Source organism: Pleurodeles waltl, chromosome 3_1 (genome assembly GCF_031143425.1).
Source record: "Pleurodeles waltl isolate 20211129_DDA chromosome 3_1, aPleWal1.hap1.20221129, whole genome shotgun sequence".
In the NCBI taxonomy this organism is placed as follows: Eukaryota; Metazoa; Chordata; class Amphibia; order Caudata; family Salamandridae; genus Pleurodeles; species Pleurodeles waltl.
Window position 1 is genome coordinate 1,691,375,415 of NC_090440.1, and position 27,846 is coordinate 1,691,403,260.

Sequence of the window (27,846 nt, forward strand, 5' to 3'; positions counted from 1 at the left end):
TTTTCTATCATACGCTGTGAGTTTGTCCACAACCACTAACTTGCAATTCCTCCCAACACAGGCTCCACCTGTGTATTTTAACCCATTGAGGAACATGTTTTTCTAAATGGCATGTGTTCTCATCTCTTTACCCAGTCAAGTCCACAGGTAAAATGTTAGCCTACAATAGAGACATGATGCAAAACAATGGCTACCTTGTAGTAACCTTTTCCTTTTGCAGCATATCCGTTGTAGAGTGACATGCCTACACACAGCATCATTCCCTCACCCTTCACAGGAGTGAAATTGTATTTAAAACAATCTGTCTTACTAGCATTTCCTCTTCAGCATGAAGATCAACATAAAAGAGCTCTATAAATGTGGGAACGGAGAACGACATAGCCACTCAACAAAAGGGGCAATATGGTATTTATGGATATGTTGAGTTAGGTCTAGGTGTTCCTGGAAGTTGTTGATTAGCCAGCTTTTTTTATATATTAGAAGTACCAATAGCCTGACTTTAACACATTATGCCCTTTCTATGGTTGTGGAAAATCCATAGAAAATGGGGGCGACTTGCCTAATGCTTTAGCTACGTGATCAATTTCTGCACCCTTATGCTAAGCAGAACTCTCAGAGTGTGACTGTGGGCTTTTAGAGAAAGTGGGAAATTTGTCTGTCTGACGAACAAGTTACTTAAATCTGGTGAAGTTCTTTATTGTAGAGACTCTTTCTATCAGCAGATTCCTCACTAACTGTACATTTCACAGGCATCAGACTATATCCAGAAACTTAAGTAGTACCTTCGCACTCCGGTATGTGGTGCTGGGCGGCTCAGTACCAACGACGTTTCACTCCTGAAATGAGTCACTCCCACCGTCAGTTGCTTTTGAGACTGTCTGCGTCCCCAGATGCAGAGCCTCAAAAACAAATTGGTGTCACCAGTGAGCAGATTCCTAGACTTGGGATCTTATTAAAGGACTAAGTCCAGTAACAAGGTGGAGGATGGCAGGGTCGATGAGGAATTTTCTAGATAGGGTCTCTACCAGAAAGAGCGGTACCGAAGGTAAGCAACTTATTTGTCTGATACAGACTTCTAGCTGCTGATCCTTCACCTCTTGAATAGATTCCAAAGCATTACCTAACTGGAGTTGGGTCTATGAATGGATTCAAACTAGAAAGTGCTGCAGATTTGACTGGACTGTTCAGACAATAGCCCTTTGTGAATGTATAGAGGGACACCCACATAGCTGCCTAACAAATATCAAAGATGGGGACTCCACAGGCTAACACAGTGGTACCAGCTTTGTTCCTGGTAGAATGAGCACGCAGTCCCTCCAGAGGATGATTTTTAGCCAATGCGTAACAAATCTTAAAGCAGAGCATAATGCAACAGGAGATGGTTCTCTTCTGCACAGCTCTGCCTTTTTTGCTCGAGAAAATCCCACAAAGAGCTGCTCATTAAACAAGTGTTCTTTGGTACGATCTATGTAAAAGCTCAGTGCTCTCTTGGGGTCCAAACAAAGGAGTCTCTCTTCCTGTTTAGACGTGGAACTGCACCACCGCAGAACCAGTTTGTCTGTGAAAAAGGTGGTGTCCAGCAGGTTAACAGAGCTTGAAGCACACTTGTCCCACAAATGTAATGGTGACAGGGAACAATGTCTTCAGGGTGAGTAGATGCAAGGGGAAGCTATGAAGTGGCTCAAGGGGCATACCAAACTGTGACATAAGAAAGGGGGAAGGAGGAAACAGACGCTGCAGTGCTTTCTAAAATGCATAACCACAGGGAAGCCAAAAGATACCCTTTCACAATGCCCAGAGAAACACATTGCTGGATGAGAGCAAAACAAATAAAACAGCTGATAACTTTGCCTGGAAGGGGTCCATGTGGTGAGTGCTGCACCACGCTACAAATTTGTCGCAAAAACAGGCATATACACTTTTAGTCGAGGAACACTTGGCTGCCAAGATTACATCAACCAGGAAAGTCAATGGTGCTCTGCAGTTGTCACTCAATCTCCAGGAATGAGGGGGGGGGGGGGGGGGGGGGGGGAGACTGAGGACCTGGGTGCAGAACTCAGACCTGCTCCTGCAGGAGCAGTTCCTCTTGGAGGGGCAGTCTGATCAAGCCCAGGAATTCTGAATACCATATACTCTATGCCCAATCCAGAGCCACTAGGAAGACTTAGGACCAGTCAGTCACAATCTTCTTGACAACTTGGGGCAGGAATGGTATCGGCGCAAACACACAGCAGCCCCAAATTCCACTTGAGGTGGAATGTGTCTCTAAACCAGAGACGCCTTGGAAACTCCAGGGAGCAGAAATGTGGACATTGTGCATTGACAAACAAATCCAGACAAGGTTTTCCCTATTCGCGGAAGAGATTTTGCTCCACCTCTGTGTGTAAATGCTAGTTGTGATCCACTAGGCAGCAGTGGCTGAGCTTGTCCTCCCTGGCATTGAACAATCTTGCGAAGTGGTTTACAACCAGGAAGATCCCTTGGTGTGTCAGTCGTTTCCAGAGGCACATGGCCTGTTGACACAGAGTGCCTAACCCCACCCACCTTGTTTATTACAGTACCACATAGCAGTGGTGTTGTTTGTGACCACCTGTATAAGCCTCCCTTTGGTGGACGGAAAGAAGGCTTTCTCGGTCAATGTCCGCCCTGGCATTGAACAATCTTGCCAAGTGGTTTACAACCAGGAAGATCCCTTGGTGTTTCCATCGTTTCCAGAGGCTCATGGCCTGTTGGCACAGAGTGCCTGATCCCACCCACCTTGTTTATTACAGTACCACATAGCAGTGGTGTTGTTCGTGACCACCTGTACAAGCCTCCCTTTGGTGGACGGAAAGAAGGCTTTCTCTGTCAAGCAGATAGCCCTAAGCTCCAGCAGTTTGATATGGAGCCCGGACTCTGCTGGAGACCAGAGGCCTCTGATCTCCATCTGTCCTAGGTGGTCTTCCCAACCCAGAAGCAATGCATAGGCCATGAGTGTCAGCTCTGTGTGAGGTAGCTGACCCAATAGTAGCCCATTAAGCAACACTGCAGGTCTTTTGTATTCCCCTCCAAGATTTGGACATGGTTGGAGAGATCCCCTTGATGTTGGGACCACTGAATCTTCGCATTTCAAAGCAGAGCCCGCTTACGCCCCCTGGCATGCTTGATCAACAGGATGCAGGAGGCCATCAATCCCTGCAGCCTCAGAGTTGACTTCACTAAAATCCAGCGCTGAAACTGAAAGATCTGCATTATAGGCTGAATGCCCTGGACTCTCCTTCCCACGGGAAAGGCACTCAACCAAAACTGTATCCGATAAATGGGAAAGCATCTGATAAAGAGTCAGGTGTGATTTTTCCACGTTGATAGTGAACCCTCAAAGATGAAAGGAGGTTCGCTGTAGTCTGGAGGTGGTTGAGGACTCCCTGGGCGGAGCCAGCCTTTAAAAGCCAGACATCAAGGTACTGGGAAGACTTGCACACCTGATCTCCGGAGGTGTGCTGCCACCACCACGGTCATCACTTTCATGAACTATCCAAGGGGTGCTGGAGAGACCAAAGGTGAGCACTGCAAACTGCAAACTGCAAATGTTCCTGTTCCACCACCAACCGCAGATAGTGCTGATGGGCCGTCAGGGCGGGTATATGTAAATAGGAATCTTGCAGGTCGAATGTCACCATCAAGTCTCCAACATCGAGGGCAGATAAGACCTGAGTAATGGTCAGCATTATGAATTTCTCCTTCCGGAAGGTGTAGATTTAAAATAGGACAAAAACTTCTGGAAAAGTAGTGGGAATAACGACCACAACCTACTTCTAGAGATGGCATCCTCTCAATGGTCCCTTTGACCAAAAGGACCTCACTTTCTGCCACAAAATGAAGAGGTTGTCCCCCATCAGTTACTGGGGGGAAAATGGGGAGGGGGACAGTGGAAGGAGAGATGGGGAGAGAGAGAGGCAGGGTAAGGCATAACCCTGCAGATGATCTGCAGGACCCATCTGTCTGAAATTATGGCTTGCCATCCTGGGAACATTTGCTTGATCCTGCCTCCCTCTGGGTGGCGTGCTCCGCTAAGGGGACACTGAAGTGGCTTTGCAGGTGAGACATTAAGGAGAACATGACCAATGAAGTCCCAAAGGTTTTGGGAGTAGTGTACATGGAAGCAGCTTGTGTTTACTGAGTGGAGGGCCAGGCGTATAGAAGAAAAGATAGGCTTCCCAAGTGTTTCCATCCGTTTAGACTCCCTAACAGGGGAGTGGTGGGAAAGGTGTTTGGGATAGACCTCTTCATGGATGCTTGCACTACTAAACTTTCAGGGTAAGGGTGCTGAGAGAGGCAGGTCAATGGCATCTTTCAATTTGTCTGTTGACTGGGGGGGGGGGGGGGGGGGGGGCGTTGCAATGATTTGGCGAAGCCCCCAAAAAGAATATCCGTTAGTGCCTCATTGAATGGTGAAAGGGGCTCAGAAGAAGTCTAACCCTTGTGGGGGTGGCAGCTCTGTCAAAATCAAACTGGCATTGACTAAGTTCGACAGGACTATAGGTACCTCCTCAGCTGGTGTTGATAGATTAGGTGCTGATGTTCTAGGGATGGGTTTGCCCAGATGTGGATCCCATGTGCACTGTGTCACTGGATCCAAGTTGTACCCAGTTGATTAGCCCATAACTAGGGCACAAATGGTCCTGGTTTGCCTGTGTTCCTTTTCAGAGAGGACCTACCTTGGCAGTTTTGGTTGTACTGTTCCAACTGGAGAAGGGTCAAGAGTGATTTCCATATTGCTGGGTCCAAACTGAGCTGGCATGGTGTGCAAATTAAGAATGTATTGGGATGCAGACCCAAGTACTTGCCACTGGCTTTTTTGTTTACTTTAGATGTTTAAGGGACCGGCATGAACCATGGCTCCGGAAGTGGGTCGGAATCAGAGGCATCGTGACAGGTCAGAGGATCCAACTGGTGCTCAGGGTGAACCTGCTGGCAGGACTCCAGAATAAAGGCCTCTCTGCTCCTTTGGGCTCAAAGGTACCCCAGAGGGGAGTCTGCAAGGATCTAAAGAGTCCAAGCATGGCTGTGCGGCACTCTTCAATTTGCTGAGGAGTGGCAGATGGCCCCAGAAACTCGAGTTGTACAGGAACCAAAGTTGGGGCAACTAAGAGCGGGATGGAGAGCCATGGAGAGCATGGAGCCCCCTCGCACCAGCTCAGATGAATGTGACTGGCGAGAAGGTGCTGAATCCTACTTCGATTTTGCACGTTTCTTTTTAGACTTACCGATGATTTGGAACGAGAAGAAGTCTGGTGCGGCTTTGTCCACTCCTGGAACGGGAACGGGGCCAGGACTGAACCTCAGACTTGGACTGTGACAGTCTTAGTAAGGAGTTTTCTAATGCTTGGTGAAGTAAAGTTTTGCCTCGTGGTCTCAGATGGCCTTCAGGTTCATCGGCACACAGTTGATGCAGGGCTAGGAGTTCTGACTCAATCACAGACACTACAGGAACACCTGATGTGGCTCCATCACATACATTTGTTTGCAAATGTCCCTACAGAGCTGTCATTGTACGGGGTGATATCCTAGCACACTGAAATTTTTGGGGGGAAAATATCAAGCAAGCTTAAGCGTCTCTGAAACTAAACTAGAGCTCCAGAACAGCACCTGGTTGGGCAGAAAAAAAATGTCAGCAAACGGGAGTGGCATCTAAATTCGCACACAGAGGTGCTGAAAAGTCTCCAGACCCAGTCTGATGTCTGGGGAATATCCAAAAGGTGAGGAGTCTGTGGCTGGAAGTCTCGATTAGAATGATGTGAAATGGCGAAATTGACTTAGGGAGAACTGTTAAACGAACTTGCAAAACTACTCTATCTTGGTTGATTTGTAAACAAGTCTCCTCTTCAAATATTGCAAGGAAATCATCGACCAGACATACTGAAGTAACAGTAACAAAATGTATGTCTTTCAACGCAAGGACTTTGAGGATGTATTGATGCTTTGGGTCAAACACATTCTCTGCTAACATTTACCTCCCAAAACAAAGCTGGCAGAGCATGTTGTGAATCGTATCATTTTAGTTCTTATAAACATGTCTTAATTGCTAGGAATTTCAATAAAGTGAGCCCCTATTTTGCAAATAAGTGACAAAGGTTGCCACATGTAAGTGTGCTGACATGTCTATTAATCAAGTTTATTTAAATGATCCTGGTTAGCACTAATCTGGGATTTAAAAGTAGAAAGCTAAATTCAAACTACATACTTGCCATGGGCATCTCCACTAAATGCAACGGCAACCAACAAAGGAATACCTTAACAATGTCAAACATAAAAGTTTAACTGTCCGCACCCACTATACTCAAGTCACTCCTTGATGAGATTGCTGTCCTAATAGGAGGACACTGGGCCAGCTTTATATCAATTACAGGCAATTTTAATATCAATCTATTTAGAGATAACACTCAAATTGATGAGGATGTTAAGCTTGATGAACTCTACAGTATAACAACCTTAGCACATCGGTCACAGCGAATATGTGCAGCTGGGAAAGTAATTTGTTTAATCTACTTTCAACTGGGTTATAAATTGTTAAATGGGTAATGTGGTGAAGGACATCCTTGTACTCTAGTCATATATGAAATGGGGCTATCACAGTTTTAGATTTCACTTTTGTACATCCCCCATTTGTATTTTTTCAAACATTTTCAGTACAGCATAACGACTTGACAGTGCACAAGATATAGAAACAATGACATCCAGCATCTGGACACCACAGTTGCACATTCTTGTAGTCAAAGGTGCCAGAAGTACGGACGACTCCTTCTTGTAGCCACTGTGTTGCTTAACAGTTATGGATATCAGGTGGAAGCATCAGGTGTCTCCTTAAAGGCTCGCTGACTTAGTCACACACTTTATAAAAACGAGCACTAAGGTATTGTTTTTAAAGGTTTTCTCAGTTTAGTTTACTTGACACATGGAAGCCCAGAGAAAGTAATTTGTCCTTATTCCTCCTTTCTCAATTTTTGTATTTCTGCATTGTCAAGATAATTATCAATCCATGAGGGAGGTCATGCAATGTTTCCTTACCTTATTTTTATGGTTACATTCTGACATTTTAGCATTTGCTTTGGCACCTTCCCATTTTGCGGACTGGCATAGTGTGCTATTTGTCAGGATGTGCATTTGGGTGAGTTAGCTTACATACATACAATGTGTAAGGAATTGCCTCCTTGGCATGGTTACCCCCTGACTTTTTGCCTTTGCTGATGCTAAGTTTTGATTTGAAAGTGTGCGGAGGCCTGCTAATCAGGCCCCAGCACCAGTGTTCTTTCCCTAACCTGTACTTTTGTTTTCACAATTGGCACACCCTGGCATCCTGGTAAGTCTCTTGTAACTGGTACCCCTGGTACCAAGGGCCCTGATGCCAGGGAAGGTCTCTAAGGGTTGCAGCATATCTTATGCCTCCCTGGGGACCCCTCACTCAGCACAGACACACTGCTTGCCAGCTTGTGTGTGCTGGTGAGGACAAAACGAGTAAGTCGACATGGCACTCCCCTAAGGGTGCCATGCCAACCTCACACTGCCTATGCAGTATAGATAAGTCACCCCTCTAGCAGGCCTTACAGCCCTAAGTCAGGGTGCACTATACCATAGGTGAGGGCACCAGTGCATGAGCACTGTGCCCCTACAGTGTCTAAGCAAAACCTTAGACATTGTAAGTGCAGGGTAGCCATAAGAGTATATGGTCTGGGAGTCTGTCAAACAGGAACTCCACAGCACCATAATGGCTACACTGAAAACTGGGAAGTTTGGTATCAAACTTCTCAGCACAATAAATGCACACTGATGCCAGTGTACATTTTATTGTAACATACACCCCAGAGGGCACCTTAGAGGTGCCCCCTGAAACCTTAACCAACTACCTGTGTAGGCTGACTGGTTTTAGCAGCCTGCCACACTCGAGACATGTTGCTGGCCACATGGGGAGAGTGCCTTTGTCACTCTGTGGCTAGTAACAAAGCCTGTACTGGGAGGAGATGCTTATCACCTCCCCCTTGCAGGAACTGTAACACCTGGCGGTGAGCCTCAAAGGCTCACCCCCTTTGTTACAGCGCCCCAGGGCATTCCAGCTAGTGGAGTTGCCCGCCCCCTCCGGCCACGGCCTCACTTTTGGCGGCAAGGCCGGAGGAGATAATGAGAAAAACAAGGAGGAGTCACTGGCCAGTCAGGACAGCCCATAAGGCAACCTGAACTGAAGTGACTCGGACTTTTAAAAATCCTCCATCTTGCAGATGGAGGATTCCCCCAATAGGGATAGGAATGTGACTCCCTCCCCTTGGGAGGAGGCACAAAGAGGGTGTAGCCACCCTCAGGGCTAGTAGCCATTGGCTACTGCCCTCCCATACCTAAACACACCCCTAAATTCTGTATTTAGGGGCTCCCCTGAACCTAGGAACTCAGATTCCTGCAACCTAAGAAGAAAAGGACTGCTAAGCTGAAAAACCCTGCAGAGAAGACGGAGACACCAACTGCTTTGGCCCCAGCTCTACCAGCCTGTCTCCCCCCCTTCTAAAGACACTGCTCCAGCGACGCTTTCCCCAGGGACCAGCGACCTCTGAATCCTCAGAGGACTGCCCTACTCTAGAAGGACCAAGAACTCCCAAGGACAGCGGCTCTGTTCATCCAAGACTGCAACTTTGTTTCAAAGGAGCAACTTTAAAACAACTGCGTTTCCTGCCGGAAGCGTGAGACTTGCTACTCTGCACCCGACGCCCCCGGCTCGACTTGTGGAGAAACAACACTTCACGGAGGACTCCCCGGCGACTGCGAGACCGTGAGTAGCCAGAGTTGTCCCCCCTGAGCCCCCACAGCGACGCCTGCAGAGGGAATCCCGAGGCTCCCCCCTGACCGAGACTGCCTGCTTCCCAGATCCCAACGCCTGGTAAAGACTCTGCACCCGCAGCCCCCAGGACCTGCAAGATCGGAACTCCAGTGCAGGAGTGACCCCCAGGAGGCCCTCTCCCTAGCCCAGGTGGTGGCTACCCCGTGGAGTCCCCCCCCTTGCCTGCTTGCATCGCTGAAGAGACCCCTTGGTCTCCCACTGATTTACATTGGAAACCCGACGTGTGTTTGCACACTGCACCCGGCCGCCCCTGTGCTGCTGAGGGTGTACTTTCTGTGCTAACTTGTGTCCCCCCCGGTGCCCTACAAAACCCCCCTGGTCTGCCCTCCGAAGACGCTGGTACTTACCTGCTGGCAGACTGGAACCGGGGCACCCCCTTCTCCATTGAAGCCTATGCGTTTTGAGCACCACTTTGACCTCTGCACCTGACTGACCCTGAGCTGCTGGTGTGGTAACTTTGGGGTTGCTCTGAACCCCCAACGGTGGGCTACTTTGGACCCAAACTTGAACCCCCTTTATTGCCTGTGTGTGTACAATAAATGCTTAACACTACTCCTTTGATAAGCCTACTGCTCGACCACACTACCACAAAATAGAGCATTAGAATTATCTCTTTTTGCCACTATCTTACCTCTAAGGGGAACCCTTGGACTCTGTGCATACTATTCCTTACTTTGAAATAGTGCATACAGAGCCAACTTCCTACACAATGTCTTCCTGGAACTTCTGCAATAGCAGCTCAGGCCCAACAAGTGTGGGAGGGTGCACAGAATGTGGATTACCCACCATTAAGAAATGCAAAATAGTTTGTGTCAGCCCAGAGAGGTCAAGCACCAGAATTGAGGCAGCGAAGTCATTAAAGAAAAACACTTTGGATAAGAACTGGATGCAGTGTAACAGCTCTCTCTCTTCACTGGTGTGTTGTCATGTTCTCGGCGTAGTGAAGCCCCTTCGCTGTGCCTCGCTGGGGTCCCTCGCTGATACTTGCTATGCTGAATGATGATCAGCTCTGAAAACTCTCCCTAAGAGTTCCGACTAAAGGCCCATAGACAAACACCAACAGTAGGCAGAAACGCAGACAGACTTAGTCAGACTCCTAGAAACTGTGCCCTACGTAGGACAGCACTACACGCAGGTGGCCTTTCTGTGGAAACACAAAAAAAAAAAGAAAAAAAAAAAAGAGAGAAGCCTTTCCAAAAGCCCAACACAGGGGCAATAGCAAGCATTTTATCCCGACCCACATAAAAATGCTTCCAGTAAAAACACTAGTGCTGACCTGTTGTTTGGAGGCTGCGGCAGACACTCTGCGCCCAATGTCTCTGCACATTTTGGGTCCCCCATCTCGTATGGGTCTGCTAAATAGATCTGAATCAAATGATCCGGAAGGTAGCGCAGGAGCTCGGTTAGGGCAAAAGAAGGGTGTGCTGTCTAGGAGTTGCCTGTGTCCCTGGCACTGTGCAGGTTGCAGCAGCTGGCTCGTCCTGCACAGTGGTACATTTTTTAAGTAAGTTCATGCCATGTACATGTAAAAGGACCGGGCTGGAAAGTAGCTGTCTCATTTCAAAATAAGCTATATACACCTGGAAAAAGAATACCCACGTTTCCAGGCAACAGACATAATTGTAGGACTACAAACTAACATAGAGGATGTGGCATAATGGCCCGAGCTGCCGACTTTGGAGCTGGGGTACCAGGAGCGAGTCTCTGCGATCGCTCAACATCCTGTGATTCTGGGCAAATCACTTAATCTCCCTGTGTGTACCAAAATCAGCAAAGTGGGAGAGGGTTGCAGGACAAATTAAATCCTCTCACGCTGAAGTCAGAAAAAGTAAATTAAAGTGGATTTACAGCCACTGCAGTTGGAGCTCAGAGTAACTGAAAACATCACGCTTGTGTGGAGTGCTCTTACACAAAGAGGAAAGTAGTCCCTTTTCCATTTGCTAAATGGGACAAGTGGAAAGGTACAAGTAATGCAGCACTGCTCAGTAGGAGTGAACAACCCAGAAAAAGGAGGGACAAACAGTAAAGATTAACCACTTGAAAGCAAGGATTTTTAAAGGACATGAAAATAAACAAATGAAAAGCAACGGGTGGGCTTGAAGCCCACAAAGTATATACAACAGGTCTCAAAGCTCGACCTAAAAAAGGGAAGCTTGAAGGGAAACCACCATCTTCTACTGCCTGCAATCAAGGATTGCTCAGGAGGTCAACCATACTGCATTCAGTCTCCATGCTCACTACACAAGCTCAAACACAAAACACACATGCATGTTTCAAATCTCATCTCACTGGGCAGACACTAAGCAGACTTGACTTTACCCATGTAGCCCGACAGGCTGCTGATCCTTTTCTCTCCCCCCCCTTCAATTGCCACCCCTCATACATCAACATCAGGAATATATGTTAAAAAGCCCTACTGTCCAGAAATATTTATTCAGCTATTATCAACTATAACATTCCCCACCATACACACACAGCGTAGAATAAGATGCACTAACTACCTTTGGTTGAGTGGTACACTACAATATTTGAATCCTCCTCAGTTAGCAATGTCAAAGAGAAATTCAGAGCACTCAGACCACTTTAGCTGGGCAATGGCAGAATGAATATTTAAAACTGAAGAATACAGTGTACAGTAATCTGTGAAGCAAATAACTGGAAAAGATAAATTGCTCATACCTGGAGAAATATCACTCAGTCACTGAGGGCACTGTGACGATCTAGTACTAGTGGTTTAACATTTTGAAAATTACATGTTTCTCATAAATTCCTGCCTACTGATAGGGCTAGCAGAACAGACAGCAATATTTAGCAAACCTTTTGCATGTATAGATTAATAGATTGGTCATCAATGAATTTGCTTCCATTAGGTTTCATCACTAAGTGGGAACATAAGAACTCTAGCACAAAACTATATATGAAGCACAATAACTAGAAGAATTCAAAAACAAACAATTGATAACAGAGAAATCATCAATTTACTTTTATCTCAGAAAATACAAGTAGTACAATCAGGGACAAAACGTTGCTTAATATCCCCGGATTCATATAACACATTTCCAAGCTTGTTAATATCTATTTATTACAGCCTGGTTACTTAATAACAAAATATGTAATGCTTCATTGGCTCGCTTTCCGCTCCCCTCATTACATCCATTAAGTAACATCCCATCTCTGTGTCACAATTCCCTCACAAAGTGAAAAGAAAGGACTGTTCACATGAGTTAGGGTACACAAGACGAACAAGTAAAAGATAGAGGAGAGGCCGGGTAAAAAGAGGGCCTGTCAACAAAACACACTCATGCTACACTGCCTATGAATGGAAGAAAGGCTGTTGGAAAAAGGAAAATAGGATAAAGAAATCCCAACAGAGGAAGAAAAGAGACATGGACTGAGTTGCCAAGGGAAAAAGGAGAAGCATAGAAAGACGTAATACATCAATCCCATGCAGAGATGGAAGACGACAATCAGGGACAGTTCATAAGAGAGTAGAACAAAGTGAGAACAGCTACACAGACAACATTCATACTATGCCCTTATACGCTGTGACACTCACCAATGACCTCCACATCGACTCTTGGACTGCTGCTTGTCTGTTCATTGCCAAGACCATCACCTACATATTTATTCTGATTGTTGAAGCTGCAGACTGGCACATGTGGGGTTACATGAGGAAGAGGGCCTCCATTCACCACCTCTCCTATGGAGATTTCACGTTTCTGCTCTATGAACACAGACTTCGTGGGCTTAAGGGTGCCCTCTGGCTCACTGAATGAAAGGCGATTCAGTTCAACAAAGCTACAAGGAAAACAAATAAAAATGGTTACTGGAGGTTCGCTGGCGTTGGTTTCATCCACAGATTCACATGCTTGGCAGTGCTTTTCATCAGGCTGGTAATCCATATTAAATCATTATAGAAAGCAGCACAGTTGAAACACATACTTCTAACGTCCTGCTTTTAGGTCTATACACCTTAATACTTAATCTGCATTTTAGTAAATGAAGTGAAGATGCTACCATACCTCAGATTTCCACAGCACCAGTGGATAGCAATATAGTCTGAAAGGAGGAGGATAGAACACTTGCATGTCTATACAAAATACCAGTGCTGAAGAACTGTAGAGTGGGGGAGATAATGTTTTGAAGCAATGAATACTTCATAGGTTGTAATGCTTGAATCACAACTAGCCAGAAGTACAATGAAAACAGGGAAGGTCAGAAACAGGTTGCTGAGCAACACTGACCACACACTGGATTCCATTTTGAACAGGATATCCAAACAGTGCTTTGTAACTTTGTCACATATCCTCCAAGTTGCAGGTTAGTTGCTCCCCACGCGTACTCAGCAAGAGTGCCACTGCACCTTCCATCCCAGGTCAGTCGTCATTGTTGACAACAGACAAACCAAACTGTCATTGCAAAGCACAACACAATCAATTATGCTACTACCTGCTTGGAAAAGCCCAAGTCTTATTAATATGCCCAAAAGAGACAAACAGCTATTTTTTATTTTCTGAGATGTTCCCTTTTTCTGCAAGCAAAAGTTTGGGAGCCTTTAGAGATAGAAACCTGTTGACACATTCTGAATTCATTACAGATTTGTCCTTCACGGCACTTGGCCTTTGAAGTACTTATGGTAGACATTCTTGCTTAACAAAAAAGCAAGAGTTTCAGTTGAGCTCCTAGAAAAGACAACAGAAGGGTGGTCAACTTTATCTCTTTCGTTAGCTGAGATATATGATATGATCAAGTCCCAGATGGGTGAAAGACTACCTGCAAGTGGAAGTTTTATCTAAGCAGGACATGAATAAACTCTGTGATGATCTACTGTGAAAATAAAATGAATGCTAAGATGTAACTACTGTATTAGGATATGGATGTTCTTAATATGGGTGTTGGAACAGAACTGGGTGCCGTTGATAAGGCTAAGATACCAATAATGAAGGCTTATACTCCACTACAGTAATAAAACCCTTTCAACTTCAGGATGTATGAGTTTCTCACCAATGGAGCTCTAGCTGTTACAATAATGCTCTGGAATGTGCTGAGCTCTAGCTATTTTGGAGCAATGTTGTTAAATGTACAGATGCTGGGTGTAATGCAGTACTGGCCCGTTTCCTAAGTTGGGAAATATGAGCCAACTCGGAAGCTGTAAAGTTTTGTTTATGAATTGGTCTGTAGATTCATAAACTAGGACTGCCTCACATCAGCGCCACAACAATCATTCTGAGAAGTAACAGAATAAATTATTTAATGTTCAGGACCATTGTAAACCGTTCTAGCTATAAGGATTACACTCTAAGGAAGCTCTGTTCCTGACTGTCTTAGCTCCAGCTTATGCCAATCATTCAGTCCCTCCTCAGAGGATTCCACCCCTTGGCTGGTCTGAACTGGCAGATGTTTTAGGAACATTTCAGCACCATTCTAATGCTCCCAATTTCATAAAACTTGCACCTCTTCTGATAATCTTGTTTCTCCATGTGGAGCATGGAGGTTATGTTGTCTATTGTTATTTTGCAGAACCCATGATTTTAGTGTAGATATGGAGACGCATTTGTGGAATCGACCGGGACTGGTGGGAGCCTGAACTCCACTTACCAGCATCACTTGCGTCTAAAGGTGCTTCCTGCTGCCCGCCCTGCCAGCAATTATTAGCACATTCAACTCCCACAGCACATGACATATTTGTGGAATCAACAGGGGAACGGTGGGAGCCTGAACTTCACTTACCAGTATCACTTATGCCTGGAAGCGCTTTCTGCTACTCCTGCCTGTCCTGCCAGTGCTTTTTAGCACATTCAACTCCCACAGCACGGGATGCATTAGTGGAATCGACCAGTGACCGCTGGGAGCCTCAACTCCACTTACCAGCATCACTTACGCCTGGAGGTGCTTCCTCCCCCTACTGCCCGCCCTGGCAGGGCTTATAAGAACATTCAACTCCCGCAGCGCGAGACACATTTGTGGAATCGATCGGGGACCCATGAGAGTCCGAACTCCATTTACTATCATTACTTGCACCTGGAGGCACTTCCTGCTGCCTGTCCTGCCAGTGCTTATTAGCACATTCAATTCCCGCAGTGCGGGACATATCCAACATGCACCAGGGCCAAGACGGGCCCATCTGCACCTGTTCAGGGCCAAAGCTGGGCAGGACCATCCCTCTAACCTTTTTTTTTTCCTTTTTTTTTTTTTCTTCTTTTTTTAAGGGTGAGGCTGTGCATCATTCATTCTGCATGTAAATTGTTTTTGGCCCAGGCTTGCTTTTATTGTGAATTGCAGTATATAAAGTGGGAACAATGGGGAAATGAAAATGTGCTGGTGGGTTGCAGCCTACCTCCCTGCCCCTAAAACCTACATCTATAGATCAAATGCTGAAAAGGGTGATATGGGTGGTTTCCACAGAAATTGAATTTACTAAAAGGAGGTTGTCTTTAGACACTTGAACAGCCTCCTCTCAACAGTGTCCTCCACCTGCAATTATCGACCCAGCTCCCGCTCTTGGTTACTCTAAACCAGAATCAAATGCTGCGAACATGGCCACTGAACATATATTTACCACCACAAACATGGTTTCTTTATCAGGTGCACAGCCACCTGAGAACCAGCACAAGCCTACCCCAGAGTCTGTTTAACTGGGTGCCCAAGTACAAGGCTGATGACCCTACTGTGGCACCTCCTTCTGACATAGGCCCAAAAGAGTACCAGCAAAAAGCGAAAAGACCAAGGAAGCTATTGGGGTCTAGACCCCAGAAGTCCCGGGCAGAAGCTTCTATTACTCCAATCCTAACAGTGGCTGACCCGCCCATTGGCACATGTGAAAAAAGGGTCAGTTCCTCAACCAAGTTGGTTGGCTCAACTAACGGAGAAGATTGTTAAAATCAAAGATGTACTTAAGATGGAACCTTCCCCCATTTTGGTGTGACTCGCTACAATTGAGCAAATGTATGAAGACATTCTTGGAAAACGATCGCAATTACAGCAGGTTTCCAGTCTGGCTGTTGCAGCCGGGCCAGAGACCACGCATAGCCCCTCTACTGAACCTTCTAAGTGTTGCAATCCGAACTGTCCCAATAGAGAACCTCAAATTGCTTTAATAGCTGCACCTTCTAGCATCAGCCTACCTCCCCCAATGGGGGAGGGGGGGCTCCAAGGGGTTTATTCCTAGTCTGCAAGAAGTGACAAGAGCCAGAGAAAGTACTGATACTTTCCAAACTAACAATCTGTCAGTTAGTAACCTACCCCGGCCTCCTCTCTATATGTTTTATTGGGGGTCCCCAAGTTGCGTGATGGATAGAAAGAAACACAAGAGGCTTTAACCAACAAATGTTTCAGTTGGTTCATCAAGAATTAGAACTTCCCTATAAAACTGGCAAAAAAACATTGTTTACACGTACGGTGGGGTGGATTGGGCAAAGGCTAGGCAGACTGCATGGAGGGACTGCGTAACTGTCAATTTTAAAGACCCTTATTTGGTATAAAAGTTGCTTCAGGATGAGGTATATTCACAGAGTAGGATGTCTGTTATTGTCCCCTTGTCGTTTATTGTTATATATCAGCCAACACTGCTACACAAACTAATTTTCTACCACCAAAGTTGCAATGTAGTGTAAATTCCCGTTCAATTGGTTTTCAATGAAACAATGGGTTCTTTCCCTTACCTGCATAATCGTTTTGATATGTTGGAGGAAGTAGACCGACTTATTCAAGATTACCCTACCATTACTTTAGGCAGAAAGGAGGGTGAGAGTAAGGCAAATTCTCTTAACCCGCAGCATATAGAGAAGCGTCTATTGAACTTTTGTACCAATGAACAGTTTACCAGTGCTGAGCAGACATATGCTGTTTCGATAGTGCCAACTGTGCTAAATGCAGATGCACTAGGAAGATCGCAGTCCCCCTAGCATAAGTGTAACCGATCCTTTTATCTCGGGTAGCTGCCCATTGACAGTACAGCAGACAGAAAGTCCTGATTCGATGAGGGGAGTATTGACTTTTGATCATGTAACTACTATGGATGGGCATCCTGAGCTGAAATATAGCAGGGTTTGGGCCTACACTAGATAATCCTGCCAGGGGGGATTTACTTATTAACACCAAATATGCCTGTTTTAGGAAACTTGGGCCCTCAACCCTATTTACAGAAATGGGTACAAGAGCTAATTAATTCCAGCATGTAGGTTTACTTGTATGGATAAGTGTGACCCTAATTTGCACTGTTGTGGAACTATGTTTAAAATCTAACGATATACGAGGGCTGGTACTTTCCCTGGGTAGGGGGATTTCTATACTGTCAATTTATGTACCAGAAGTGTAGGGGAAAACAGTGAATCAGCTACATTGCATTTATTGGCAGCTCTCCTTACTGGCCGTAATGGGTTTCATCCCACAATAATTATGGGAGATTTTAATCTTACGTTTGAGCCCAACCTGATAGCCCAGGATATAACCCCAGAGGAAAACTTTATTTGGGATATTCCAGAGATTAAATTGCCCCCCCCACCCCCCCCAAAGGATTTTTAACAATTGCCACTCTACTGGCTTTAGATATTACTTTGGCACATGGTCTTCATGCTATTAATGGCCGTTCACCCGCTGATGGCCATCTGGCCTCTACATTTAGGTGCAGGCAATACAGTAGTCAAATTGATTATGTCTTGTTTGATATCAGACTTTGGGAATACATGACTGACATGGAGGTGGTGCATCCATTGAATGTAAGTGACCATGACCCCTTAGTTTGCTTTATTAACAAACTTTTTGCACCAGCACCCGCAACCAATCTTAGGGGATATGAGCAGCAACTCAAAATGGGCAGTAATGGTAGGAATGTAAAACGTGAGGTAGTCAATCAATTATCGGAGACAGTAGCCTCTTTATATGAGTTGTTGGCTGTTCATATGGAGGTGAAGCTGAAGCACTGAGATAACAGTAAAAATATAATAACAGAGCATTTGGATATAATAACAGAACTATGGGGGAGTATTTTATGCATGGGCCTTCCAGATTGAGAAGCCAGCCATGTAAAACGAGTGGTTTAATCAAAGTTGCAGGAAGGCTAAACAAATGTTACTAGTGGCAATCAAGGCCAGGGTCACCAGGGAGATTAGAGCTGCTAGATGTCATTACAGGTATGAATTAAATCAAGCAAGGAGAGAACGGGAAGATAATCTATGGGCTGACCTTCATCAAGCTTCCAGTAATCATGACCATATAACTTTTTGGCGGCTTATTAGGAGGGGGAGTGGCAAGCCCCAGTCACCAGCTGGGTCCACTATACCTCCAAGTGAATGGGTAGCCCACTTCAGCAATCTTTATACTAGTTCTCCTTATTCAGAAACTAACCTGGGGTCCCCAGAAACTGTTGTAGCTCAGCTTGAAGTTTCATAGTAATAAACTGAAGTAGCTGTTAATTCCCTTAAGAAAGGGAAGGCCCCTGGCTTGGACAGAATCCCTGGCGACCTTTACAAATACAATTTTAGTATATGGGTGCCATAGATTAACATGATCACTAATGCAATCGCTGCTGGTGCACCAGTTCCTCAAACGTGGAAGGGGGCCGAAATTGTCTCTATATTTAAAAAGGGAGGCCTTACTGATCCAGCAACTTTTCGTCCAGTAAGCCTTCTGGAATATTTCCGGAAGGCTTTTTGTAAACAACTTTTGTATAGACTGGTGGACTGGATAAACAAAAATGTAATCTCAAACCTACAGGCAGGATTTAGACACGCTATTAGCTGCATCAATCAAGTTTTTAGACTCATGCAAATTAAGTGGAAGACCACAGATCTTGCTGGAGGAGACTTGCATGTGGGTGTTCATCGATATCTGCACAGCATTCAACCTAGTACCTAGAGGGAAGCTGTGGGCTACCATTCTGGAGATGGGGGTTCCGAAAGATTTACTAAATGTTTCATACCCCTCCATGAAGGGAGTTATGCAAGAATTTGGTACGGCAATAAGGGTGAGCTAATGGATCCGGTCGCTGTCAGCAATGGGGTTCAGCAGGGTTGTGTCCTGGTGCCCAACCTATTCTTGCTTTATAACAATAATTGAATAGGCTAGTTAGTTGATTGTATCAATTAGACCCCTTCCCTAGCAGCCCAGATAATTCCAGGTTTATTCTATGCAGACAATACCCTTTTACTAAGCAAAATAAGAATGGGATCCCAAACTGTATTGAATTGTTTCTGTGGATTTTGTAAGGATTTGAGCTTGTAAGTAAATGCTTTGAACACCAAGCTGATGATATATTCAAAAAGAAGAGGTTCCATGGTCCAATTATAATGAATAGTGAGGTACTCAAAGGGTCTCCAAAATAGCCTACTTGGCAGACTCCGAGTCTTGGCACCCAGGTTATTAGACATTGTGCTGGGGATATTATTAGATTAGCAAAAAAATGGTACAGTTGTTTCCAGTTAACCTGGTGGTTGATATGTATAAAATGCAGGCGAGGGGTGGAGACCTATATGGTGCAGAACTTTGGGTCTATTGTAATTTGACTAACCTGGGTGTTAAAGAAGACTATTTCCTTAGAATCATTGCGGGACAAGGGAAGGGTACTCCACTCATGCCTCTTAGGCTTAACCTTGGAATCCACTCAGTTATTGAGCTGGCAGCATTAAGACCATTGTTATACTGGGTTAGATTACTAGGGAACTTTCAAGTTATAGAATCTGTCTTGGCCAATTAATACATCGCCACTAGGGATGTTCAAGATTGAGTAGTTAAATTACATTAGGAAAGCATGGCTTGATCTGGGCCTGCAGGAGTTTTGAAGAGATCCTTCAACTATTAAGACTGAAGCTGCACAAAAGGTTAAGCATCGTTATTGGGAGATGGTTAATCTGCGGGTTATGCTGGGAAATGGTAAAGGCACACTGATCAATAATCTTTTAGTCTATGCAGCAGCACCTAATGCTGAAGAATTCTTACACCTATTAAACTCCTGTACACCAGTAGATTGCTTCTGCAGTTTAGATATGGCAAACTCCCTACCAATATTTTTATTGCACGCTGCAGCAGATCGCAGCAGAAGCTGCGGATTTTGTAGGCATTGATGAAATGGATGAACACCATCTCTTTTTTTGACCCAAATATTTTCAGCCAAGAAGGAGGTGGATCATTCCACTATGTAGAAACCTACTACTCACAGATCGGTCACTTGCTTTTAGGATCTGTAAAACTGACACATCGCAAAAAGTATTGGTGTCAATCTCTAAATGTCTTCTAGCAACATGGTCCCTCAGACAAAAGCAATTATTAAAAATGCTAGTGTCCATAGCCTTGGGACTCAGAGTTATTTTAACAAATGTTTAACGCAGGACTTTAGAGACTATTTAAATGTGAAATGTTTTTAATTTTTTATTTTTTGTCTTTTTCTTTTTTAGACTTTTTAAATTAGTTATTTTTAATTTTGTTTTTTATCTTAAATTGTTTTACTATTTGTACGATGATGAAATTACATTTCGATCAGTCAATAAGCTTGTACAAGTGTAGACATGCCTGAAGGGCCAAGAAGATTTCTCATAATTCTGCTACACTGATAATTATTCACTTTTCTTGTTGATGCCAGTAGGCCTGTATCAATAGATCTTGAACTACTGCACAACAGATCCCAAAAACAGATTAGCGCTAAAAAGATAAATTGTGGTTCTTTGCAAGTCCTAAGTAGCTGTGGCACACAGCAGTCAGTATTAGTCAAAGGAAGGTAAGATAGAATCACGATGCAATAAAAAAAACAATACCAATTTCTAAAAATCCAGTGTATTTTTATCTTAAATTAGTTACCAAAATTACAAAAAGCTATTGAGGGGAATAGGAGATATGATTTTTAAAAAGTAAGTAAATTTTTTTAAGTTCCTATACATCTTTGTAGTCAGAGTTGTGGTTTCTAAGCAAATGGGCTAAAACGACTATCAATCCTCTCTTGGATAGGCCACAACGGGTTGGTAGTCTGTCACAGGGACCACTAAGGCACATGAGACAGTTAACTGTCGGGTCTAGCAGTCTTACAGTCCTTGCAGATGATTTCACCAAGTCTGCGGTTCCCGCCAAGAAGTGGTACTTATGCTGGATATGCAGGGTGTTGAGAAGATGCTAAGAGTCCTGAAGATGCAGGAGCTGTGGAAGAGATGCACTGAGTGTTCCTGGGGCCACCCGGAGTCCATGAACTTCAGGGGTTATCTCCGGCCTCAGGAGTTGATTTCCCACGATGCCCCAGTGAAGTCCAGTTACCACCTGTCAACTGGCCTCCAGCTACAGTGTTCTTCAGCGGTTGTCCACAAGTGTCTCTTTCTTGTAGGGGGGCAAGGGTCCACTTCCACAACGTCCACAGGTCCCAGAGACTTGGGGATGCCTCAGGCAGGTCAGGACTGTCTCCCAGCAGGCCCTTCAGGGTCCAGCAGCAGGGCAGACAATCCTAGGCAGCTGCGCTCTACCACAACAGGCTTCCTTCAGCTTTTGTGGCCCTGTAGCTGCAACAGTGAGTCAGATAACTGATTCTTGGTGACACTCCTTCTGTTTAGGTACACACAGGCAACTTCTCCACAAGTGGACGCCGCAAGCTCAGTACTTTGTTTGCGTTGTCCTCGGGTTGAGCAGGTGCAGTATAGTCTTTGGTGTAACATCTATTTACTAGGTACAGGTAGCAGCAGGGCAGTTCTTCCTCAGTCTTCTTTCACATCCATCAGTTCTCTCTGGACTGTGGGCCTGGAGTGCCTATTTTCTATTTTTCTCGCTTGTGGGAGAGGACTCGCTAGCCAATATGGCAAAAGTTCCCACGAGGCAACCCATCCTGCTTTGTCACTACCTGGGGGGTTGGCACTCAAACAATCCAGGATACTAATCTCTAACATAAACCAAGATGGTGTAAACCTTCTTCCTGCATGAGGATCCCTGGGCACACCCCTGTGTAGAACCCAACAAAATAAGCCACACCTAATGAAAAATTAATTCTGCAACAGGTTTTTTCCCCTCTGGAGAAGATGTCAGCCTGTTTTCGTACACAAAGGGGCAGGCAGATGAAGGTATGAATGCCATTTTGCTTCATTGGGGCCGTAGCCTTTTTGAAGCTGGGCCACTGATGGCCAATGCTCTGAGGTTATCCTGCTGGAGGAGGTCACACTTCCTCCCTTCTTCAATTCTTTTTGCTCCCTGTTCCTGGGAGCGCTTCACATCTCCTAGCAGGGAGGCAGCATGTTGCCTTGAGTGACAACTTTTGCAGATAAATATGAAAGGCTACCGAAGTTTTGGGCAACAAAGTTGTGACTTTCTAAAGTCATCTTTCTATAAAACGCTACATTAAATCAAATCTCAGCAATAAGTTAGGATTAATATAATGAGCAATTTGATACCTTGAAATAACATGTTTGGTGGTCCCAAATGAAAGGTAGCTCCTAGTGTGTGGCTAGTGAAACTCAAAGTTAGCCAATCAACCTTTCTTGATTTAGTGAAAACAGCAATTTTTTGTTTTCACTGTTAGGCCATGTAAGGTACAAAGGAAATATGTCCTTTTTAATATTAAGCACCCTGGCTAGTGGGCTACCCAGACGTTCACTAGTTGTGGGTTACTAATATTAAAAAAAGAAGGTTTTTGACCTGGCAAAAGAGTTTATTTTGCTGTGTTGAATTAGCAGGTTTAAGGCTGCCTGACTTGGCTGAAGTGGCAGGACTAGAGTAAAATGTTCACCTTGTTACAGTAGTGGCTACACAATTAAGTGCTGCAGTCGCATAGTGACATTTAACTTACTAGCCCTGGCTATCTTGTGCCATGTACTAAGGACATACAAGTTATTTAAATGAGCCATTCAGGTGATAGTCAATTATACACATAATTTGAGGCTCATCGTGCACATGAACTGGGGCTTAGACAGCAGGCTCCAGTGTACTACAGAGTTGAAAAACCAGCAGCATTGGTTCAAAAACCTTTAAGGAGGGGTATCATTCAAAAAGAGGTCCTTTCCTACACACCTATTCAAATTTCTAACTTCTTCCTTCTTGTGCTTTCTCATTCCTTATAAGCTCCTTTCTCACTTACTCTCAAGTGTCTCACTTTCATTTCTCCTGTACCCTTCTTTTCAGAATATATAATGCATGTAACTAATATGTCATAACACAACAAATATCTGTTTGCGTCCGTTTGTGTAAATACAGAGCTCTTCAATAACAGGTTCTAAAAAAATAACACATGCACCTATCTGCTCACCACTTTCTTTGCAACAAAAGAACAAAGGATGTATGCTTTTCAATACATCCAACAATCATCACTATATTTGATCACTTTCCATGTTGAGATACATGTTAAAAAAAATATGTAAAACACCCTATCCCCTAGAAAACAGTGCCACATGCTTTCTCGATATAGGAAACTAGGACAAATAACACCCACAACATTCTTACCAAGGATGTCCCCACACTTCCTCAATATGATTACTAGAACAAGCTTTGGCTCCAACTTTCTCAATGCTGCTTACTCATATTAAAAAATACTTGGGCCTATTTTCCCCAAACCCATCAACAAACGGAACAATAAAACTCATTCTCCTGGCAGCATACCCATCAGATACACTCAAACCATATGAGGCAAGGAAATCGGAGGCTTCGTCGCAGTCTCTGAAGAGAAGCATCCGCACCACAGTTTCCACAGGGAAGACGGTTGATCTCTGGTTGCTAGTGTAAGCAATATTTAAAGCCATGAGAGCATCTCGGCGAATCTAGGAGACAACAGAACAGCAGTACATACTGTAATGAATTTTCCTTTGTAAGCACATTTCAAAAGCTCAAGTGCACTTGCTCCATGTAGTGATTGCAACGCACGGAAGGCCTTCACTGTTTCTTTTAGCTTCAATCCTCAACAGTGGGCTGCCCTCTAGCTGCACTGGATGTCAGAGCACCAGACCCAAGGTTTGCAAGAGGTTCTGTATCGATATAAGTCCTGAAGCAACAAGTTGCGCAACTATACTACATGGAAAATTTCAACATGAGTCAATGTAAGAAAGACATGTAGGAACTAGATTTTGCAAGCATAGTAGTCATGCTGAATAAGGAATTTAGTGGATCATGTTTTGGGACAAGGAGTGAAGCATTTCTTTTTTGGATTAAGAACGGACAATGTTGCAATGTTATTTTCTTGGTACCAGAAAGCTACTGCTAATGTGGTTATTATTGCTCAAGTAGTGATAAAACATTATATTACATTTACTAGTAGTAACACTGCCTAATGAGCAGGGATGGCTATTACTGGTAATATTGCATGGAGCAGCCAGTAGTATAATCTGGCCTGGTTTTCTCACTACTAGACCACTGACCGTATTTGTTAGTAGTGTAGGATCATTTCCATTGATGAGAAGCAGCTAATTATAGAAAAGTTTATTGACTCCTGTCTTTCAATTTGAAAACAAAAGAGATGTTTCTTTCAGCAAAACAATGTTGCATCTTCAATCAGCTCATTCTACAGATATACGGAAAATGTCACTTACCCAGTGTACATCTGTTCGTGGCATGAGACACTGCAGATTCACATGCTGTGCATTATCCTGCCATCTAGTGTTGGGCTCGGAGTGTTACAAGTAGTTTTTCTTCGAAGAAGTCTTTTCGAGTCACGAGACCGAGGGACTCCTCCCTTCTCAGCTCCATTGCGCATTGGCGTCGACTCCATCTTAGATTGTTTTCCCCGCAGAGGGTGAGGTAGGAGTTGTGAATATACTAGATGTGCCCAGGCAATGGAGTAGGTATGTATGTACATAATGTGTATTAAAATAATATTTATTTACAAATTTACAATTTTCATTCAACTAATAACGGCTACAGGCTCCCGGGGAGGTGGGAGGGCGCATGTGAATCTGCAGCGTCTCATGCCACGAACATATGTACACTGGGTAAGTGACATTTTCCGTTCGGTGGCATATGTAGCTGCAGATCCACATGCTGTGCATAGACTAATAAGCAGTAATCTCCCCAAAAAGCGGTGGCTTAGCCTGTAGGAGTTGAAGTTGTCTGAAATAATGTTCTTAATACAGCCTGTCCTACTGTGGCTTGTTGTGTTGTTAACACATCTACACAGTAATGCTTCGTGAATGTATGAGGCGTAGACCAGGTGGCTGCCTTACAAATTTCTGTCATATGTATATTCCCCAGAAAAGCCATTGTGGCGCCTTTTTTCCTAGTGGAATGCGCTCTTGGTGTAATAGGTAGATCTCTTTTTGCTTTAATATAGCAAGTTTGAATACATTTAACTATCCATCTGGCAATGCCTTGTTTGGATATAGGATTACCTGCATGAGGTTTTTGGAAGGCTACGAACAATTGTTTTGTTTTACGAAATTGTTTTGTTCTGTCAATGTAATACATTAGTGCTCTTTTTATGTCTAATGTATGTAAGGCTCTTTCGGCTACTGAGTCTGGTTGTGGAAAGAAGACTGGGAGTTCCACTGTTTGGTTTAGGTGGAATGGCGATATGACCTTTGGTAGGAATTTGGGATTTGTACGGAGAACCACTTTATGTTTATGTATTTGGAAGATGCCAGAGTGTTGAATAGGAAGTCATCCTCCACCGGTTCTGAGTGCATTGTTACGTTATGGAACGTAGCTGATCTGGCTAGTACTTGCATGTATGCTGCACTGTCCTCTGGTGGCGAAGGCTTGGTTGGATACGTTTTTGGGCTGTTGTCCGATATAGGTGGGTTGTATAGATCCCAGGGATCCGCATCATCTTGAGTCATCCCAGTATGTGTGGGTGGGTGACTGCGCAATCGGTGTACCCACTGGTGACAATTGTGGTGACTGCAGTGGGGATGTTTGTGGTGAGAACTGTGGTGGTGGTGACATCTCTAACCACTTTGGCTTTCGGTTGCATCTCTGTCTCTTGAAAAGGCAGATTTCTTTTGGACTTGAGTGGAGGGATGGTTTGTATCTTCCCTGTGTCCTTCTGGATTTGTAACCTTTGCTGTGTTTGGTCATGTTCTTCTAAATACAGTTCTGGATCAAATCTGTGTCTTTCTTTGAGCTGCAGAGAAAGCACTTGTTCTTCAGGGTAGAAAAAACATTTCGGCTCCGAAGCAGTTTTTTTCGGTACCGAAATTCCCATTGAAATTGTGTTTTTCAGTTCCAATAAGCTCTTCCGCGGCTTGCCCAACTCAATTACTCAATGCCGACTTTTTTCGGTGCTGGATTCTCAACCGGAGTTGGAAGTCTTTGGCAAATCTTTGGCCTTTTTCAGTGCCGATGTTACTTGGTCACCTTCTTTTCTGTGGGTTGAGCCATGGCCTTCTGGCGGTGGCGTCCCCGTGGCCTTGGTTTTTTTGGTGCGACCCTGGGTGTGGGACGGGGCAGGTGTACTCACTGTTTGCCGCGCCGTCGAAGGTCGATCACTGTCGGATTCATCCGAGTCCAATTCTTGGATGGAAATTCTCATCTCTTCCTCCTCGACGTAGAGATGTTGTTTCGGCTTCGACGCCATTTGTAGTCGTCTTGTGCGTCGATCCCTTAAGGTCTTCTTGGCTCGAAACGCTCGGCAAGCTTCACAAGTATCCTCTCTGTTTTCAGGTGACAAACACAGGTTTCAGACCCGGTGCTGGTCTGTATAAGGATACTTTGCGTGACACTTAGGACAGAAACGGAAAGGGGTCCGGTCCATTAGTGTTCGACGACGGGTGTGGTTGGGCCGACCAGGTCCCGTGACTCGAAAAGACTTCTTTGAAGAAAAACAACTTGTAACACTCCAAGCCCAACACTAGATGGCAGGAACAGAGCACAGCATGTGTATCTGCAGTTACACATGCCATCGAATATATATATATATATGTACACACATTCATCCCAGGGCCATAGCACCATCTTGTCAATTAGTCAGGATGTAACACTTGGTCAAACGTGTCTGAGTTTGTCACAGAGGAGCTAAATCTGAATAGGATGACTTGTGCCTGGGACAAGGAGTCAGCCTTTTGTGGGAGAAACCACGTACAAAAACCCAGGTAGAGGGCAGAGAACAACTCATGTTCTCTCAAGGGCAGCTTTTGATATCCACACACTGCAACTTTCCACTTACCTGATTAAAGTAAGAGTGCAGAATGCAGCCGCTAAGATAAGTAGCTGATTTCACCAAGCGAAAAAATCGCACAAAGTTTGTGCTGTTGAATGCAGCAAAGGCCTGAACAGCAAACTTGACCTCTGGTGAGTTTCGGACATCAGGCTGGAACTGCTGCACCTCTCTAGAAAGAAGAGGTGCAAAGGTCAGAGGTTACTTACAGTGAACAACATTTGCTTCATATAATCATATAAAAAAACCATGATGTAGAAAGATATTTCTCCACACTTAGCCACTTTATCATGGAAGGGATATAAACATCTTTTACCCATAAAGGTCCATAGCAGTTCAGTGTTATAGGACTCTGTCTCAGTGACCAAATTCAGCTATATTCATTCTCTTGAGTCTCCCTACTTTAAGATTACAGCAAACAATTTCTCTAAGTACATCCTTCCCTCAGCAAATAAAAGCTGCTAATTTTAGACCACTCCCCACCCATCCCATTCTCAACAGTAACCAGGGGAATAATTCACAAATCCCTGCCAGATACCAACAATCAAATGTGCCATATGATGAATAAAGAAAGCAGAAGTCACCCAATACTGTATATTGTTGGCTGAAGGATACAGGTCCTTACGATTACGTGGTCTAAAGGGGAAAATAAACACAATAATGTAAAGTTGCTCACCTGAGTATGTCACCCTTGTTCAGATTCAACAGGACACTGTAGCCTCTAAACTCTGCCTCACAGCTGCACCGGGTGCCTTTGTTGGCTAGATCTTGGTACATCTCCTTCAGGCTCTGCAAGCACTTAGTCGTGTTTTCTAAGTTGATTTTGGCTTCAAATGCAGACCGAGGTTCCTCGCACAGGTGATGGGCACAGTGTATGTGGAAGCGCATGCACTTCTCAATAAGAGAAACAGTCGCTTGGTCACACAGGTGCTGCTGTGTGATATCC

At 44.6% G+C, this 27,846-nt stretch overlaps 1 protein-coding gene across 1 annotated transcript in view; it reads right to left on the reverse strand.

Annotated features, from left to right (window-relative positions):
- MCM3AP (minichromosome maintenance complex component 3 associated protein) overlaps window positions 1-27,846 on the reverse strand; it is a 619,735-nt gene that overhangs the window by 404,148 nt on the left and 187,741 nt on the right. Inside the window, exons 9-12 of the mRNA XM_069225490.1 lie at window positions 27,577-27,845; window positions 26,910-27,072; window positions 23,420-23,577; window positions 12,420-12,661 (exon numbers count right to left, since the gene is read on the reverse strand). Of these exons, the coding sequence (XP_069081591.1) occupies window positions 12,420-12,661; window positions 23,420-23,577; window positions 26,910-27,072; window positions 27,577-27,845 (832 nt within the window). The remainder of the gene's footprint in view (window positions 1-12,419; window positions 12,662-23,419; window positions 23,578-26,909; window positions 27,073-27,576; window position 27,846) is intronic.